This window comes from Plectropomus leopardus, chromosome 16 (assembly GCF_008729295.1).
Source record: "Plectropomus leopardus isolate mb chromosome 16, YSFRI_Pleo_2.0, whole genome shotgun sequence".
Lineage (NCBI taxonomy): Eukaryota > Metazoa > Chordata > Actinopteri > Perciformes > Serranidae > Plectropomus > Plectropomus leopardus.
The window spans coordinates 13,584,487-13,600,201 of NC_056478.1; the positions used below are offsets into that span (position 1 = coordinate 13,584,487).

The window sequence follows — 15,715 nt, forward strand, 5'->3', positions numbered from 1 at the left end:
ACTGCATTCATGTGTATGATGCATTTTTTTGTTGTAGATGTTGAAGGTTGTGGTAAGGCTAATAATTCTGATAATTTCCTTACTCTGACATAAGTGATTTTGGGTGAAATATCGTAACAACATTTCAATAAATTTCCATTAAATCTGGTGCACAAATTCAATTTGTTTGATGCTTCATTTTATGGCCAAATATNCACTGCATTCATGTGTATGATGCATTTTTTTGTTGTAGATGTTGAAGGTTGTGGTAAGGCTAATAATTCTGATAATTTCCTTACTCTGACATAAGTGATTTTGGGTGAAATATCGTAACAACATTTCAATAAATTTCCATTAAATCTGGTGCACAAATTCAATTTGTTTGATGCTTCATTTTATGGCCAAATATCTGTGAAACAAATGACATTTCCATCAAACTCAGCAGTCTGTAAAAAAAAAAGTTTTCTCATTGGCCCATATCGGAAAAAAATACACGCCGATGCCGATGCTCTGATACGTCTGTGAAAGGCTCATATCAGCCAACATTTTCAGTGAAGTGATAAATCGGTCAGGCTCTACAAGGAACATATTTTGCATAATGTCAGACATATTTTGTAACTTATATGAACATATTTTAAACATTAGCCAAAATACTGTATATTCAAAACTTTTCCAAAACTTTCTGTTAATCACAAACCATTTCCAGGCCTGAAAATAATTCTGATTTCAAAATATTTAAAGGAATTTCATGACTGTAAGAACCCTGCTGATAGCGTGGCTATAGGCTTTGGCCTTCGCAAGTCCTTATTTTGCATCCAAAATTATTGCACATTCAAAAATAAAAGTGACAGCAGCAATGATAATGCTTACAGCAGAGTGCAGTTCATTAGCTGCACTGTGTAGTATCACAACTCAGGTAGCCAAAATGCCAAATTCAAGACTAGGGCAGAAAGTGGTGACAATCAAGAGGTAACTCCACCAGAGAGAAGCAAGCCCTTTCGTCTTGCCTAATATTGTGAATTTTTGCAACAAATAGAACAATGACACACATCAGACTGAGTATGCAAGGTTTCTGTGCATAATGGTTTTAATTAGGTGACAATTTAAAAAAGCATCCGACCACCAGATTCTAAATAAGAGTAAATCTCAGTACTTTGGGAACATTTTTTCAGCACATTTTAACAATTTCGCAATATCGATTATCGTGATAAGTTTGGTCACAATAATCGTGATATGAAAATTTAATACTGTGCACTCTCTATGTTCACGAAAATGAGACGGATGCAAGGTTACCGTGACCATGACGACCAAAATATAATCAGTTCATCCCTGAGTCCAAGTGAATGGTTGTGCCAAATTTAAAATAAATTTCCTCAAGGTGTTCTTAAGATATTGCTTTCATTAGAATGAGACAGACAAGGTCACAGTGACCTTGACCTATGACCTGTGTTTGTGGATTTCACAAGAATGAGTCAGACGGACGAACATATGGATAGACAACCCAAAAATATACTCACCGTGATGGTGATGGTAGGCTCAAGCAGCACAATGCTATATTCAGCCAGGTACACATCATCTGGATTCTCTTTGTCCTCAACTATGGCTTCAATGCTCATGCTATCATGCTGCAACATGTGCTTACAGTAGGCCGAGAACGGGATCACAATAGGGATGGACAGAGCTTCAAGAGACAGAAGGAGAGGGGAGATTTAAAGTCAGTTTACAACAAATCCTACAAAAAAAAATCTCACCTAACCTTAATTGTATTTAGATATGCAGACATTTTTGGTTTTATTTAACTACCCTTTGAGATATCACTCCTTGAATTATCTGCCTCCAAAATTCAACAGCAACATTTCTGTCCGGAAAACCCACAGAAGAAGATTCACCTTTCCCAGGGTTAAGTGTCGTCTCCGTCTCCTCTCCCTGGATGTCCAGAGATGCTGAGCCATTGTACCTCCGGGCGTAGACGCTGATGTCGATGGTCACCTGTCTGACAACACTGCATTGCAGCACCAGGTTCAAGGTCACGTCTTCACCATTTATTGGTTCTTTCACCTGCATTACCACACAATGAGAGGACTGGGACATTAATAAGGGGCCAAATTACACTTACTGAAACAAATCCATCTTTTTGTCGGGGGCTTTAATTGATAGGACAGCACAAGTGTGAAAGGGAGGGAGAGAGAGGGGGTGACAATGCAGCAAAGGGCCAAGGCCTGGATCTAACCTGCGGCTGCTGCGGCAAGGACACAGCCTCTATATGTGGGGTGCCCGCTCTATCCACTGAGCCACCAGGCACCCTGTGATAGTGATTTCTAATTAAATAGTATCATTAACTTGTATAAAATTTGGCCAGTTAAAACACAGGCTGTTTTTTGTACATTAACTAATTAAAGAAAAGGGAAATTGTCTTTGGCATGGCCTTAAATGAAGACATGGTCATATTTATGCAACAGGATACATTTTTCATCAGGAGTACCAAAATCAAAGATGTGAATTTTAAATGCACTCATACATTTCATTTATCATACAACTAGGTGCTTAACGATAATATGGGATGAGGCCATTTTTGGCTCACGCACCGTTACACTCAGGATATTACAAGGGGCATTAACCTGGCTTAGTAAAGAGCATGTGTTTAAACCTAACCTCTTCATTACTGATGCTGATTTTAAATGAAAAAGTGATACGAAATATTTTTTTTCAAATTTGGCCATTCAAAACACAGCTTCTGTGTTTTGTGCATTCACTAACTAAAGACAAGTTGTTATGGTTTGATTAACAGGATTAGACGGTGAAGGCACTTATATAGTATTTTGTGTGATTGTACTGTACTTCTTTGGCCTCCATGCTTTACAAAAAATATGTGATGACATAATTTTTGGCTCACACACCCTCATGCTAAGAGAACTATGGCAGACACAAACCTAGCTTAGTAAAGAGGAGCACTGCTGAGGCATTTTTGAAAACAACTTATATAGCTGCAGCTGATGTGGAACTCTGTTTTGAAGCATTATTTTCAAATTCTGATTTTAAAAACGGAAACACTTTTACCGACATTTTGTTGCTAAACCATCACAGCTTATCTTTGCACACTGTAATATGTTTACATTTCTCCATCTCTCAGCATGACATTACATGCAGTGCTCTCACTGATTGTAGGTCAATCAGATTGTGTCTAGGGTCATTTCAATGTTTGGTCATTGATAATGCCCCTTAAAAATTACAATAGGAACTGACGGGTTTCAGACTAACTGGCATTTATTATGTGTTCTAGAAAAGTCAGGCTAATTTATACTTGCCAAAAAAACCCACACAAAGAATCAAAAATTGACAATAAAAAGCAAACTTCAGGGACTGTAGTTTCTGTGACGCACCATAGAAAACTGCATGGACACTGGTGGTAGCTCCACCGTCCTGCTGCCGTCCATCTTTCCAGCGACAACGTTCTCCTCTGTCTTCTCATCCTTGCCTGCCTCCTCTGCCTTCTCAATTTTGATATCCTTCATCATCTCTGCTGACTCAGTTATCATCATAACGTTGCTCGACCCTGTGCGAACATTTATAGCATCTCCGGAGCGACTTCTAAGTGTGGCGCTGGTAGCGACTGCTCCTGTAACTGCAGTAATTGAGTCAATTTCAAGAGATACTATTGCAGTGTGTACAGCTGTTTCTGTGTGAGCCGTATGTCAGTTTAACCCACTTGCTGGTTTGTAGTTGTGTGTGATGTCCAACCGCTCACGGGAGCCAACAGCTTTGGTGGAGATCTTCTTTCCGACTTTCTCTTTGTCAGTGTGCATCCTCACCTTTTTGTCTCCTATGATCTGACAGGACAGACAGAAAATAGAAAAAAAAAACAGAAAGGCACAGCTCATCACACTCAAATTAGCTTCTCTAAACTCTGATTTGCTGAATCCCTAAATTGTATATTATATGTTGATGAGGTTAAGCTCAAGCTCTGCTCACTGACCAGCCAGTCAACAACATCGGCATTGACCTCAGCGTAGACAAAAGGCATGTCATATTTGAGGTCTGTCCTTTTAGCCTGGATGGCTTTGACCGAGGCTGGACCGCAGCAGAAAACACCTACAGAAGAAGAGACAGTTAGAATCATGAAATGAAGTAACATTTTCAACTGAAAGTAGAGGGTTTTTCTTCTTTTTTTTTTTACTACAGAAAAGGTTTTTGTAATGTAACTTAAAACCACTACTATATCAGTGCAGATGTACAGTTGAGACAATTAGTCAACTATTTTGTTATTTTGATAATTGCAATAATCATTTCCAATAATCATGATCATAATCATTTTGCTCTAATGCTAAATATCTGTTGGTTCCAGATTCTTAAATGTAAAGATGTATTGCTTTTCTTTATTATATACAGTATGTTATTAAACTTCACTTACTTAACTTAATTCATTTTTTGACATGTTAGACAGCCTTTAGTAGGCAGTGCCATTAAAAATATGCACAATTGTTGGCGGATGTTTTGGTTTAATGAGAGACCATGTTATCTGGTGATTCAGCCAAAAGCTTTGTGGGCTCTCACAGTGACAATAGCTATTGAAAACAAGGACAAAATGTGTAAATGTCCTCCTAGATGCCTTCAATTTTCAGCAACTTTACTGTTTTTTTAGTCACTGTGTTTGCTAATGATGACGTTAGCAAAATACTAAGAATATCTCGTGCCACAATCAGGACCAAGTGTTCAACTTTTCACACAAGACATCAACTGAGTATAGATATGTTTTTAAAGGGATAAACTCTTTACAATGTTTTTACATCCTGACCTTACCTTGATTGTCTATTGCTCTCAGGATGAAATTAATCAGAATATTTCTATTATTTTATAGATTTTTCTGCATCACTAAAGCTATGGCTCCAAGAATACAAAATCATCACCATCTCAGCCATGATATGAATTGAATTTTTATTCAAAACTAAGAACTCAGCATCAAAGTAAATGTTTCACCTCATAGCTATCATTGAATTATTTTTCTAAATCTCTGTTTGTATGGAAGTACAATTATTGAGAGACACTGCCGATAAAATCTCAAAGTAGAAATGGGTCAACATGTACAGTAAGGTCATGAAATAAGGTCATCGGAGCAGGAATGAAAATGCATCTCATTTAAAGTTTAAGAGAGTCTGTACCCTTGCTCTTTTCCTGAGGTGTTGCATCCAGAGCTTGCCAGCCATCGTATCTGCCTTCTTCGCCAAGGTCTGGGCGCTTCATAAATGACTCCACCCACACATGGAAGTTCCTAAAAACAAAACAACATTCATATTCTGAAACAGTGCAGAAGGACTGAAACTTGTTTGAGAAGGACCAGAACAGCCTGTACCACTGTAAAATTCATCTGGAGCCAAAGTGTGAGACTGCAAATCCTTACTCTTCGATAATACGATAAAATTGTAGAATATTCTTCAAAGATGCCTTCCAGACATGTGTTCAGACATATAAAAATACTGTGCCTGGAAAAACAATTTTTAAAAAAACAATTATAGTACAAATAATTGGATTTTTTGTAGTGAATCTAAATCAGCCAAGATGTAACAGGAATCCATAATCCCAAATGAACGCATGATGTCACAAATAAGCAAATGAGTGTGTGACATCACCTGTTGACTTTTAGTGACTTCTGGAGATACTGCTTGCTACTATCATTGGAAATGAGTTGGCATTACCGTCATCACAGATGATTACTATGGAAACAGGTAATGCCATATTGTGAAATATTTGCATTATTGTGTCTTTAAGAGTGCACTGGCTTGCTCAGTGGAGTATCAGGTTTATCTTTGCAAATAATGCAAATGTAGCAGCTTGCAGCTCTGCAGCAGCATCACGTCAACACCGCTGTCAGTATGGACACCAAAAGCATGTGGGCTGTAGATTAGTTTGTGGAGACTATACCAGGGCAAAAAGTAGAGAGAATATTGGACTTACATTCATCAGGTGGACACATGCCTTCAAAAAATGCTCATGTTACTGTGTTACCAGCTGCAACTGTAAACTTGGGTCACCTGGTGTAAAACCACTACACACCAAAATCCCAAAACACTAACAAGTCACAATATTAAAGAGATAGGTTCTGATTTTTTCATTGTTTTCCAAGTACATTTGAATATTATATCAAAACTTATCCCTTAATGCCACTTTAGCATTTTGAAAAATATCCAACCTTGGCTGTGGCAGAAAGCAATGCATGCTGCTAACCAGCTAACAGCTTAAAATGTCCATTGTAATGTGACAGCATGATTTCCTTGTAGCCAAGTGTGATATAACCATCAAGTGTGAATGCTGGGATTATAGGTGGGTATAAAAAGCATCTGATTTCAGCAAGGAACAGTAGCCTAGTAGCGAAGATACTTTGTATTTATGGTCAACAAAACATTTCTTGAAATTTTTGCATCAATTAAGGCAATGGTATTTTGTGAACATTATTTCTGAAGTTAAGGATAATTGTAATGTTCTGTATATATGGTCTCTCTGGTGATATATCTCGACAGACCGATGTATTGTATATAAGGTTACCAGAAAGCACCTCAGACACCCCCTAGATGAAGGTAAGATAGATAAAAAAGTATGATGAATAAAGTATGATGCACAGCAGAAGAGTTGTGCGAGGCATTTTCATTTTGATGGACTTGCACTGAAGCGCTGTGTGTAAGATAGTGTAGCCTCTGTGCCTTACCAAATGCTGTCTTTGGTTGGTATTCTCCTGCCTTTGTAGTGGTATGTGTCTATTGTCAAATTCCCGTCAGTATCGTGGGCTGACTGGAAATTGGTGACCACGCGGGTGGGGATACCCAGCAGGCGCATCACTGGAACCAAACACAAAAAATTGTGTCATTCAAATAATGTACTATCAATGTGTTGGTTTCCCATCATTTTACAAATCCAGTAAGCAGCCATAAACAGTCAGCAGCTATAAATATTTGCTTTTTTAAATTATATGTAAACCATATAAAAAATATGACACCTGTAAGTGAAATGAAAAGGAGGAGATTAAATATAAGTTAAGAGACGGGTAACATCGTTTTTAGGTTGTTTGCCAATTTCACTAATTGTCGCTGCACAGCACTCTATGAATACATTGATCAGAGGAACATTTAAAATTCAATTTTAAATTGTTTATGAGTAAAAGATTTCAGCATTATTTTTATTTCCATTCATCTTCCTGTTAGCAATTGTTTCATGTTACAGTTTACTGTAAATATAGTTTCACCAATGTGAATGAATAATGATAGTCCCTTTGATACTACTGCATGTTCCCCCAGCTTTATAAATCTGATGTGCATACAGTTTTATTTGCTTTTCCTTAGCATTTTTTTTCAATTAAGTTTTGTTTTATCTTTACAGATGTTGTTCCAGATGTAAGGAGCTGCAGAGTGTTACCAGATGTTACCTGAGCACATGACACCAGCATACACCCAGCATTGCCCATACTTGACCGGGGTGCAGTAAGTGTTAAACCACTGTCTAAGGATGCGGTAACTGCCATCCCAGGAAGTGGGGCTGCGTCCACCACAATAATTTCCATTCCAATTTCCAACAATGACACCACTGTCATCGTTATTGTTTACCTGGAATAAAACAAGGAAATTCTCATTCAAACAATCCAACTTCTTTAACTCAAAATTATAACGTTATACTATCAGATTTGGACCCCCAAGAATGACCCAAAAACTGTCACATTAGAGAATTTTGTTTATTTATATTTTGAAAACTACCTTATCTTTGTCTGCTGTCTTCCTCTTCACCTCTTTATTATCAAAGTGCTAACGATTATAGAAACATTATCATTGCCAAATATCAATATGTGGAACAGCATGCTTCAACATTAAAGCATCAATAATTATAATCAAATTGAAAAAATGTTTATTATTTTAAACAGGACATAATTCATTTATAATATTTGTATGTATAATGATTAATTTTACTTTAAACATTTTTAGCATATTGCAATGCAAGTACTTCTGTACTTTCACTTAAGTAAAGTTCTGAATGCAGGACTCTCATTTATCACTGAGTATTTTTGCACTGTGCTACGTAAACTTTAGTAAATTATCGAATTACCTCTCCCATCACTGTTGACATTTTAGTTTATGGTGTCAGCATGCCAACACTTGCAAATTAACACTGAGCACCCAAGAAGAAAACCCTGCTTTTATTGTCTGTTTATTGTTGTTTTATTGTTTTATTTCATGGATGAAATTTTTAACTTGCTGCACGCTGTCTCAACAGCCCCAACACTTTATTACTCCACATCACATCATTGCTGGATTTTGCTACACAACAATCAGACATATCAGCCCATAAATGCTTTTCTGTAATAAAAGGTTTAAAGGAGTTATTTTTAAAAACACACAGACATGTCTTACCATGGCGCTTACTACGCGGCCAACGTAGCCTGGGTCTGAGCGAGAGCCAGCATCCTCACTTGGATCCTTCCTGTGTTGCAGGCTGCAGTCCAGTATCTTCAAACAAATTTGCACCATGCCATCCTCAAACTAGACAGAGGGAGACAATTTTTTTTGTTTTTATGGCAATGTGGTGGTATTTAACTGAAACTTAAAACTCAAAACTGACTTTGTGCGTAGAGGGCACTGCAACATTGAATGGCGTCCTTCCTGTGCTTCTGTGAATGCTTAATACTTTCTCCTTTCTCTTGGGTATTGTTTGATTTTTCTCTCTTTGCCTTAGCTGAGTATTCCCTGATAAATGTGTCCATGTAGGTCCTTTGTAGTTTTGAATAATGTATGTATACCATGCTGTTCTCTTTTGTCTGTTTATTTGTGTGGGTTTTGTTTTTAATTAATTATTTTTATGTGATATTGCTGTCGTGTGTGTTTGGTATTTTCTGTCTAATCTAAAAAAGTTATAAATGTTGCATTAAAATTTTAAACATATATATATATATATATATATATATATATATATATACATATATATATATATATATATATATATATATATATATATATATATAATATATATATATATATATATATATATATATATATATATATATATATATATATATATATGTTTGTGTGTGTGAGCTTGTATGTGAGAGACAGTACCTGTCCAAAGTCCCAGAATTTTTTGCAAATGTTGTCATTACTGCCTGCGTAAATGATTCCCGTATCATTCAACACATACTCGTCTCTCTCTTCCGGCTTCTCCAGATACACTGAGTCATCTATAGAGAGTTATTTCATGCAGACAAAGACAGGTGATTGGATTCAGTTAGTATTCAAAAGTATTCAAATACTTAACTCGAGCAAAAGTTTACATCCTGCATTCAAAAATAATATATATAGCAGTGGTGGACTGTAACTACACATTTACTCAAGTACTGTACTCAAGTACTAATTTGAGATACTTGGATGTAAGTGTTTTCTTTTCATGCCACTTTCAACTCTTATTCCACTACAGTTCAGAGGCAAATATCAATAGCACATTTTACTTCACCACCACTTTATCTGACAACTTTAATCATTAGTTACTTTACAAATTCTGATTGAGTTTAAATGAAAGTTGAATTTCACAATGAATGTATATTTCCTACATTGAAAAGCACTGTATTTCATGTCTCCATCTGCTGGTGATAGTCTTATCATGATGGCCCATGATAAGACTATGTTTAATATGATGTTAATTCCACTACGGAGGAGACTTGATGATCACTGAGATTAAGTGGTGATAAATGTGTATATATTGATATCAGCATCAGTTATTGGCCAAATCGGTTGTTATATTAAATCCAATATTGTGCATTACTGACTGAAAACATGAGAAAAGTTGTTTAATTGACAACTTGATCAGCAATGAATTAATTCAGAACCAGTTTGATAATTAAAGTCATTTTTTTATGCAAAACAAAAAAATTAAATATTATCATGGTTCCAGCTTTACAAATGTAAGATTGCAATTCTATTAATGATCAAACAAAAAAAACAAGCACTGTGTAGATTTTTACAAAACGAAACAATAAACAGGTTAATGGTGAGAATAATCAGCAGATTAATTTATAAAATTTATAAAACATTTTTTAATAATTCAAAATGTACTCCATCCTGACCAACAATATGCATGCATAACCATGTATCCTGTTAAGGATAACACAGCTAACACTGGGCTAAAGGCATGGCAAACCGTGACACAGGTCATCGGAGTGTCACTGTCACTGCAACATACACTAGACAGCCATTTATTCACACCCAAAATTGACCTGCATGTTTTTGACTGTGGGAGGAAGCAAAAGAACCTGGAGAAAACCCACGTTCACACGGGGAAACTCCTGGGACTTTCTTGCTTTGAGGTGACAGTGCTAATCACTACACCACTTTATCACCCCTAATGCATGAGTAATAATTTAATAATATATAATGATGGAGTGGAGGATTAGTGATACACAGATAGACAGATAACTAACCTACCGGGACACCAGGGGTTGAAGAGGATAACCAGGTTTGCCAGTAACATTTTCTCATTCCCGAGGCTCACAGTCAAGGTGTACTTTCCTATAGGGGCATCAGCTGGGGGGGTGATGTCCAGCTTCAGGTGTATGTCCGGCTGGGAGCAATCCTTATGAAGACCTACCTTCCACACCGCCTTTGCAAATTGCGAGGGCTTCACAGAATCTTGGATACTGAAGGTCGATGCCGTCCCCTTTTCCTCACTTGGACATCTCACTGCCAAGAGAGACACCACTGAGAGAGTCAGACATTCATTTACTGCTGTAATAATACATCCATACATTGGTTTTCATAAAGTGAACTATCCATTTAAAGCAGTGATGTAATATTTCACTTTTTGTTGAGATATCCCTTAAAAACAAAACAAGAATTTGAACTGTCTTCACGCACTCCTCATAACAGGCAGCTTTAGCAGCACCCAATGATAAAAGTCACAGGGAAAGTGGGAAAAGTCTAGGATTCATGAACACTTGGATGTTTGTTAATGGCAATTTGTTGTTTCTATTAATTGTATAAATAATGGATGTAGCTACCATGACATCGTCATGCCTTAGGTTTGATATTTTGGTTGGGCAGTTTAGCCTTGCTGCCTGTCATTCAAGTGGCCCCGCCCTAAAATATGCCTGACTTTGGGCTTTTATAAAATGTAAATGGTTGAGTTATAGAAAAATACAAATCCTATACACTTTTCATTAATGTTTAAGTTAGCCACAGAGACCAAAACCATTTTAAACAGTGCTTATTTCTGCTGTAAATTTGGGCATTTTAATATGGGTATCTAGTGGGAATTTGCAAGCTACAGTTCATATGAATTAGACTAATCTCTGTTTTACCAGGTGTCTACAATTTATTTTTGCAGGTTATATCTGCATTGAGAGAAACATCCAAACATGATGACCTCCACTGGAGTTGAAATGTTTTTCTGCTCTGCTAAATTAGGCGAAACTTGGCTAAGTTAAACTGCCTTTTTTGGGCATTTAGCAGGGCTGTAATTACTGACATGATCAAAATGAATATTTTACAGCTAGTAAAAAAAATACATATGAATTAAGATTTAGCTTTAGCTAAGGCTAGTCATGCCTACCTGCAAGCTAGTTGTCACTTGATCTCTCTTATCAAACTAATTAACAATTGGTGAGATTTTCAAGCTGTTTCCACAAAATCTCAGTCATAAAACAGATGCAAAAAAACCCCTTAGTTTTAGCTAGAAATTAGGTCACTGCATTTTGGCTTTGTAAGCAGCACTACATTTTTTTTTTTTTTTTTTCAACAACTACTGAAATAATTTAAGGGCTGACCAACCTGTCTTTGCACAGAAAATGAGTGGCTGAAGTTCTGGGTCAAAAGGATGCCTCAGAGAGAGGCATATTTCAAAGGGCTGGCCTCGCCTCACGATCAGCTCTGTCAGTGAGATCATATCGGTGTGGTGACTTTTGTTGATGGCCTTAATATCGAGGCCCGAACCTCTAAAGACTGAAAGAAAGTAAAAATATACAAATGTGAACAAGTTAATACAATATCAGTACATTGGGTCAGTGAAACCTTTCAAAACCAACATCTCTATAAAAAAAAAAGACTTCTTTGATGGCCACCATATTAAACTTCATTAATATCCACAATTTAAAAAGAGCAAGTCTTAAACAGAAACAAGCCGCTGTATTTAGTATCCATCAATCAAATCTAATTTTCAACTTGTGCAAAAAGGAAACATAAAAAAGGTTGCTCATAGTAGTCATTAATAACTTAAAAAAAAAAAAGCATTCATTAGCACCATGGGCTCCACTTTTATTTATTTGTCACAGTATTCAATTCAACTTTATTATGTGGCAGTGACTACTTTCTTTTACTTTATTGTACCTGTGGTTAATTTAATAATTTGTATTTTATCAGTACATTGCAATGTTATCTTAAAGCCATATTGCCCAGCCCAAGTTTGAAGTCCATGCTGATTTATATGCATAATCCCCTGAAATTTCACCTGACTATGCAATAGTGTCAAAAATGATTATGCAGACAAAACACAACATTTAGAACTTAATACACATTTTTGGGGTCTAGCTACAGAGACCCACATAAAACAAAATAAAATGATAAAGTTTAACAACAGATACTGTATCTGTGTGGAAAAAGTCAAGGGTACTTACTAGATTCTCGCATCGTTCCTGAAGTTTTTATCTTGTACAGATGTAAAGACTGTAAAATGCACTCTTGCAGGCTGTCTGCAGCAGACTGACAGGTGACCTCGTTTTTGCTGTTTTTATAAGACTGGCAAGCCCAACTCCTCCTCAAATTAAATTGCAACACTTCCAGCAACTGGACTTTTAACCACTCCTTTAAATTTTAAGATTGCACCTGCAATCAGATTGAAGATTCTGTCTCCACATCATATTTCATTGTATTCAATTAATTTTTTTTTAATGATTATTTTTTGGGGCTTTTATTGCCTTTAATCGATAAGACAGTGCAAGTGTGAAAGAGGTAGAGAGAGAGCGGGAGACATACAGCAAAGGGACTCAAACCCGCAACCGCTGTGGCAAGGACACAGCCTCTACACATGGGGCGCTGCTTTGCAAATCCATTTTTTTTTTATAAATTACATTCTTAATCTACATAAAGATCTTAAGCTCAAACTTGACCTTTGACCAATACATAAAATATAAGGTGATCTGCCTCAGCAAAATAATGAACAGTCATGCCAAAGCAAAAGGCATTAACTTCCATTTAATCTCTGACTTTGTTTTTGATTACAGTAAGCAATATATTGTATGATGATAATTATTTCCTACATTACATCTAGTGATATATCATTAAACCCCACATTTGAGTCAGTTCAATTGAAACTTTATTTCAGACACACAAGAGGGTCCATAGCATGAAAAGGAAGAGAGGGGAAAAGAAAAACAAGAGGGGAAACAAGACAAACAAAATTTTAATGTAATATGAATAAGAAAAAATAAACCAATTAATAGGGTTTAAAAAATACTTTTGATGGTGCATTACTAACTCACATCATTCTGAACAAATTGCAGAAACTAATATTTGCAAAGTTGCAAAGTGTACAGCAAAAACAGTCACCTGATGGATAAACAACGCAGGCTGAACGCGCTGAAACAAAGCCAGAGAACCTCAAGCGAAGCCACAGCACCCATGAGTTTCTCAAACCACCTGTCACACCCAACAGCCTTTTCTCTGGCTATCTGGTTTGTCACACCCTCACAGCTGATTCCAGAGAAGTACAATTTCACAAGAGATTCCAGAGAAATTCAGTTTCACAAGAGATTCCAGAGAATTTAACTTAACTCTCACGCATCTTTTGCTCATGTACAACAAAGCACAGGTTTCTTCCACATATCATTGAACAAGCAGTTTACTCTAATAACCATGAGTGGTAGAAGTGGTGGAAATGTGTGTGGGGCTATACATTAGTTTAGTAGTCCATGGAATTTTCAGTATTTCTATTTTTTCTATTTTATTACTTTGCACATGCTTCGCAATTAAAATATCCAAAACTGGCCTTCCATGTATGATTTTAGTTTTGAAAAACTTTAATGCAAAAGCGGTTAAAGAGACAAATATTGTCGGTTATAATATATATCTATATAGTTATCGATATATGTAGCTATAACATTGTCATTTATTATCAAAACGGGGCAAAGTAAAAGGTCTAATGGGAGATGATACATTTGAACTAATGAAATTTCAAAATGCAAGATTTAATTGATCTAAAATTTGATGTGACAGTGGGCAGGGGTTTCTCTACGTATAAAAAAAACACATGAATTTCACGATGCATTGAGGAAACACAGTACTACAAACACAAATGTACAATGAAAGAAATTCTGAAATTAACCACACTGACGGCAAATATGCTTGTATCTTATGGTACATTACATCTGTATTGGCAAGACAGAAATTCTGACAGTCTGGTATTTTAATTTTTTTTTATTCAAATACTAGAACCTTAGATGAGTATAGTGTAACCTGTTTATGTTTTTATCAATACAAGACATGGATTTGTTATTGTATTTTGTATTGTCCATGAAACATTTGCACTTTTAATGTCTTGTGTCTTGTGTTTAACTTAAATGATAGAACTCAATTGACATGCAAGTTATTTTTCTATGAAAGTATCTATCAACTGTAAGGCTGTTGCTTTTAACGCTACCACATTACTAAGCAGTACGATCAGGACAGCACATGTTAACAAAACAGTTTGAATGCATCACTGATACATGGGAACCAAATCAAACAGCATCATGTATGACAACACATCTGATGCAGAAATGTTCAGATGATTTGTAGTGACTTGCTTAAAAAGGGGCTAGTCTGAACACCCAGCTAAAGTTTTTTAACTGCCAAATTCCTTACTCAGCTTAATTTGTAATGACTGCATTTGTACCATCTGTGTGTTTGTTTGTATGCTAGACTGCGTGTGTGTGTGTGTGTGTGTGTGTGTGTAAAATGACAGCCTTGTGGTTATATGTTAGCCTGGTCCTGATGAAATGAGCTCAACATTATGTTTTCATACTTTACAGAAATTACAATCCATTCAGGCCTATACAAAGCTGGTAAACAGAAAACTAGTGGTTTTGAATGAGTATTCTACAATTATACGTTCACCTTTTTAAATTTAGTTCATCAGCCACTTAATAACATTTGTGCATGCAAAAATGTCAACATTTTTAGCTTAAACTCGCCCATCTCTCACTCTGTTATCGGCCTAACCTGTTGATGATGTTCCAGAGCTTTAGGCCATCATCTCTGTAGTACTGTAGAAGTTAGGTATGGCATCCAGTCTTTTTGCAGTGATGTTCTCTGGCAGAAAGAGGGAGCTGTAAGTCCTTAGTAAAAAACCTCATGAGCTCTTACAGTCTGTCAAATCCCAGTGAACTCTAGCGAGTGAGAAATCAGGTTCAAGTCATCAATCAAGCATTAGCTCTTTGATTGCAACTGTGTAACAATTCTTTGTAGAGGGGTTGAATCACAGGGAAGCATGGAAGTGATAGACTGAGTGATGTTGCATCAAATCAGCATTTTTAATAAACATCTTGGCTAAACCATAATCACAGGGTAATTTCTGTGTTTCACTGTATTTTCTTAAAATGTGCTTGATGGTGCTTAAGCACAAATAGGGAGTTTTGACATAAATCAGGGTGAATTTTAAGACACACATTACCAGACTGTAAATTTAATAAAACCAATTTTTTATTGGACATGCACAACAGTCCACTTTTTTGGTAATTTACTGT

The 15,715-nt window shown here is 36.3% G+C and overlaps 1 protein-coding gene across 2 annotated transcripts in view; it reads right to left on the bottom strand.

Moving 5' to 3' along the window:
• Positions 1 to 15,715, bottom strand: part of LOC121955228 (protein-glutamine gamma-glutamyltransferase E-like) — a 145,228-nt gene that overhangs the window by 6,610 nt on the left and 122,903 nt on the right. The window contains exons 1-13 of one of the 2 annotated variants that reach the window (XM_042503081.1): positions 12,611 to 12,690; positions 11,769 to 11,939; positions 10,428 to 10,682; positions 9,069 to 9,187; positions 8,367 to 8,495; positions 7,391 to 7,568; positions 6,677 to 6,806; positions 5,136 to 5,245; positions 3,953 to 4,068; positions 3,686 to 3,806; positions 3,360 to 3,601; positions 1,869 to 2,037; positions 1,497 to 1,660 (exon numbers count right to left, since the gene is read on the bottom strand). In XM_042503081.1, coding sequence (XP_042359015.1) covers positions 1,497 to 1,660; positions 1,869 to 2,037; positions 3,360 to 3,601; positions 3,686 to 3,806; positions 3,953 to 4,068; positions 5,136 to 5,245; positions 6,677 to 6,806; positions 7,391 to 7,568; positions 8,367 to 8,495; positions 9,069 to 9,187; positions 10,428 to 10,682; positions 11,769 to 11,939; positions 12,611 to 12,623 — 1,917 coding nt within the window. In that variant the 5' untranslated portion in view covers positions 12,624 to 12,690. Of the gene's footprint in view, positions 1 to 1,496; positions 1,661 to 1,868; positions 2,038 to 3,359; positions 3,602 to 3,685; positions 3,807 to 3,952; positions 4,069 to 5,135; positions 5,246 to 6,676; positions 6,807 to 7,390; positions 7,569 to 8,366; positions 8,496 to 9,068; positions 9,188 to 10,427; positions 10,683 to 11,768; positions 11,940 to 12,610; positions 12,691 to 15,715 lie in introns of those variants that run through there. The other variant, XM_042503080.1, reaches the window with a different exon arrangement.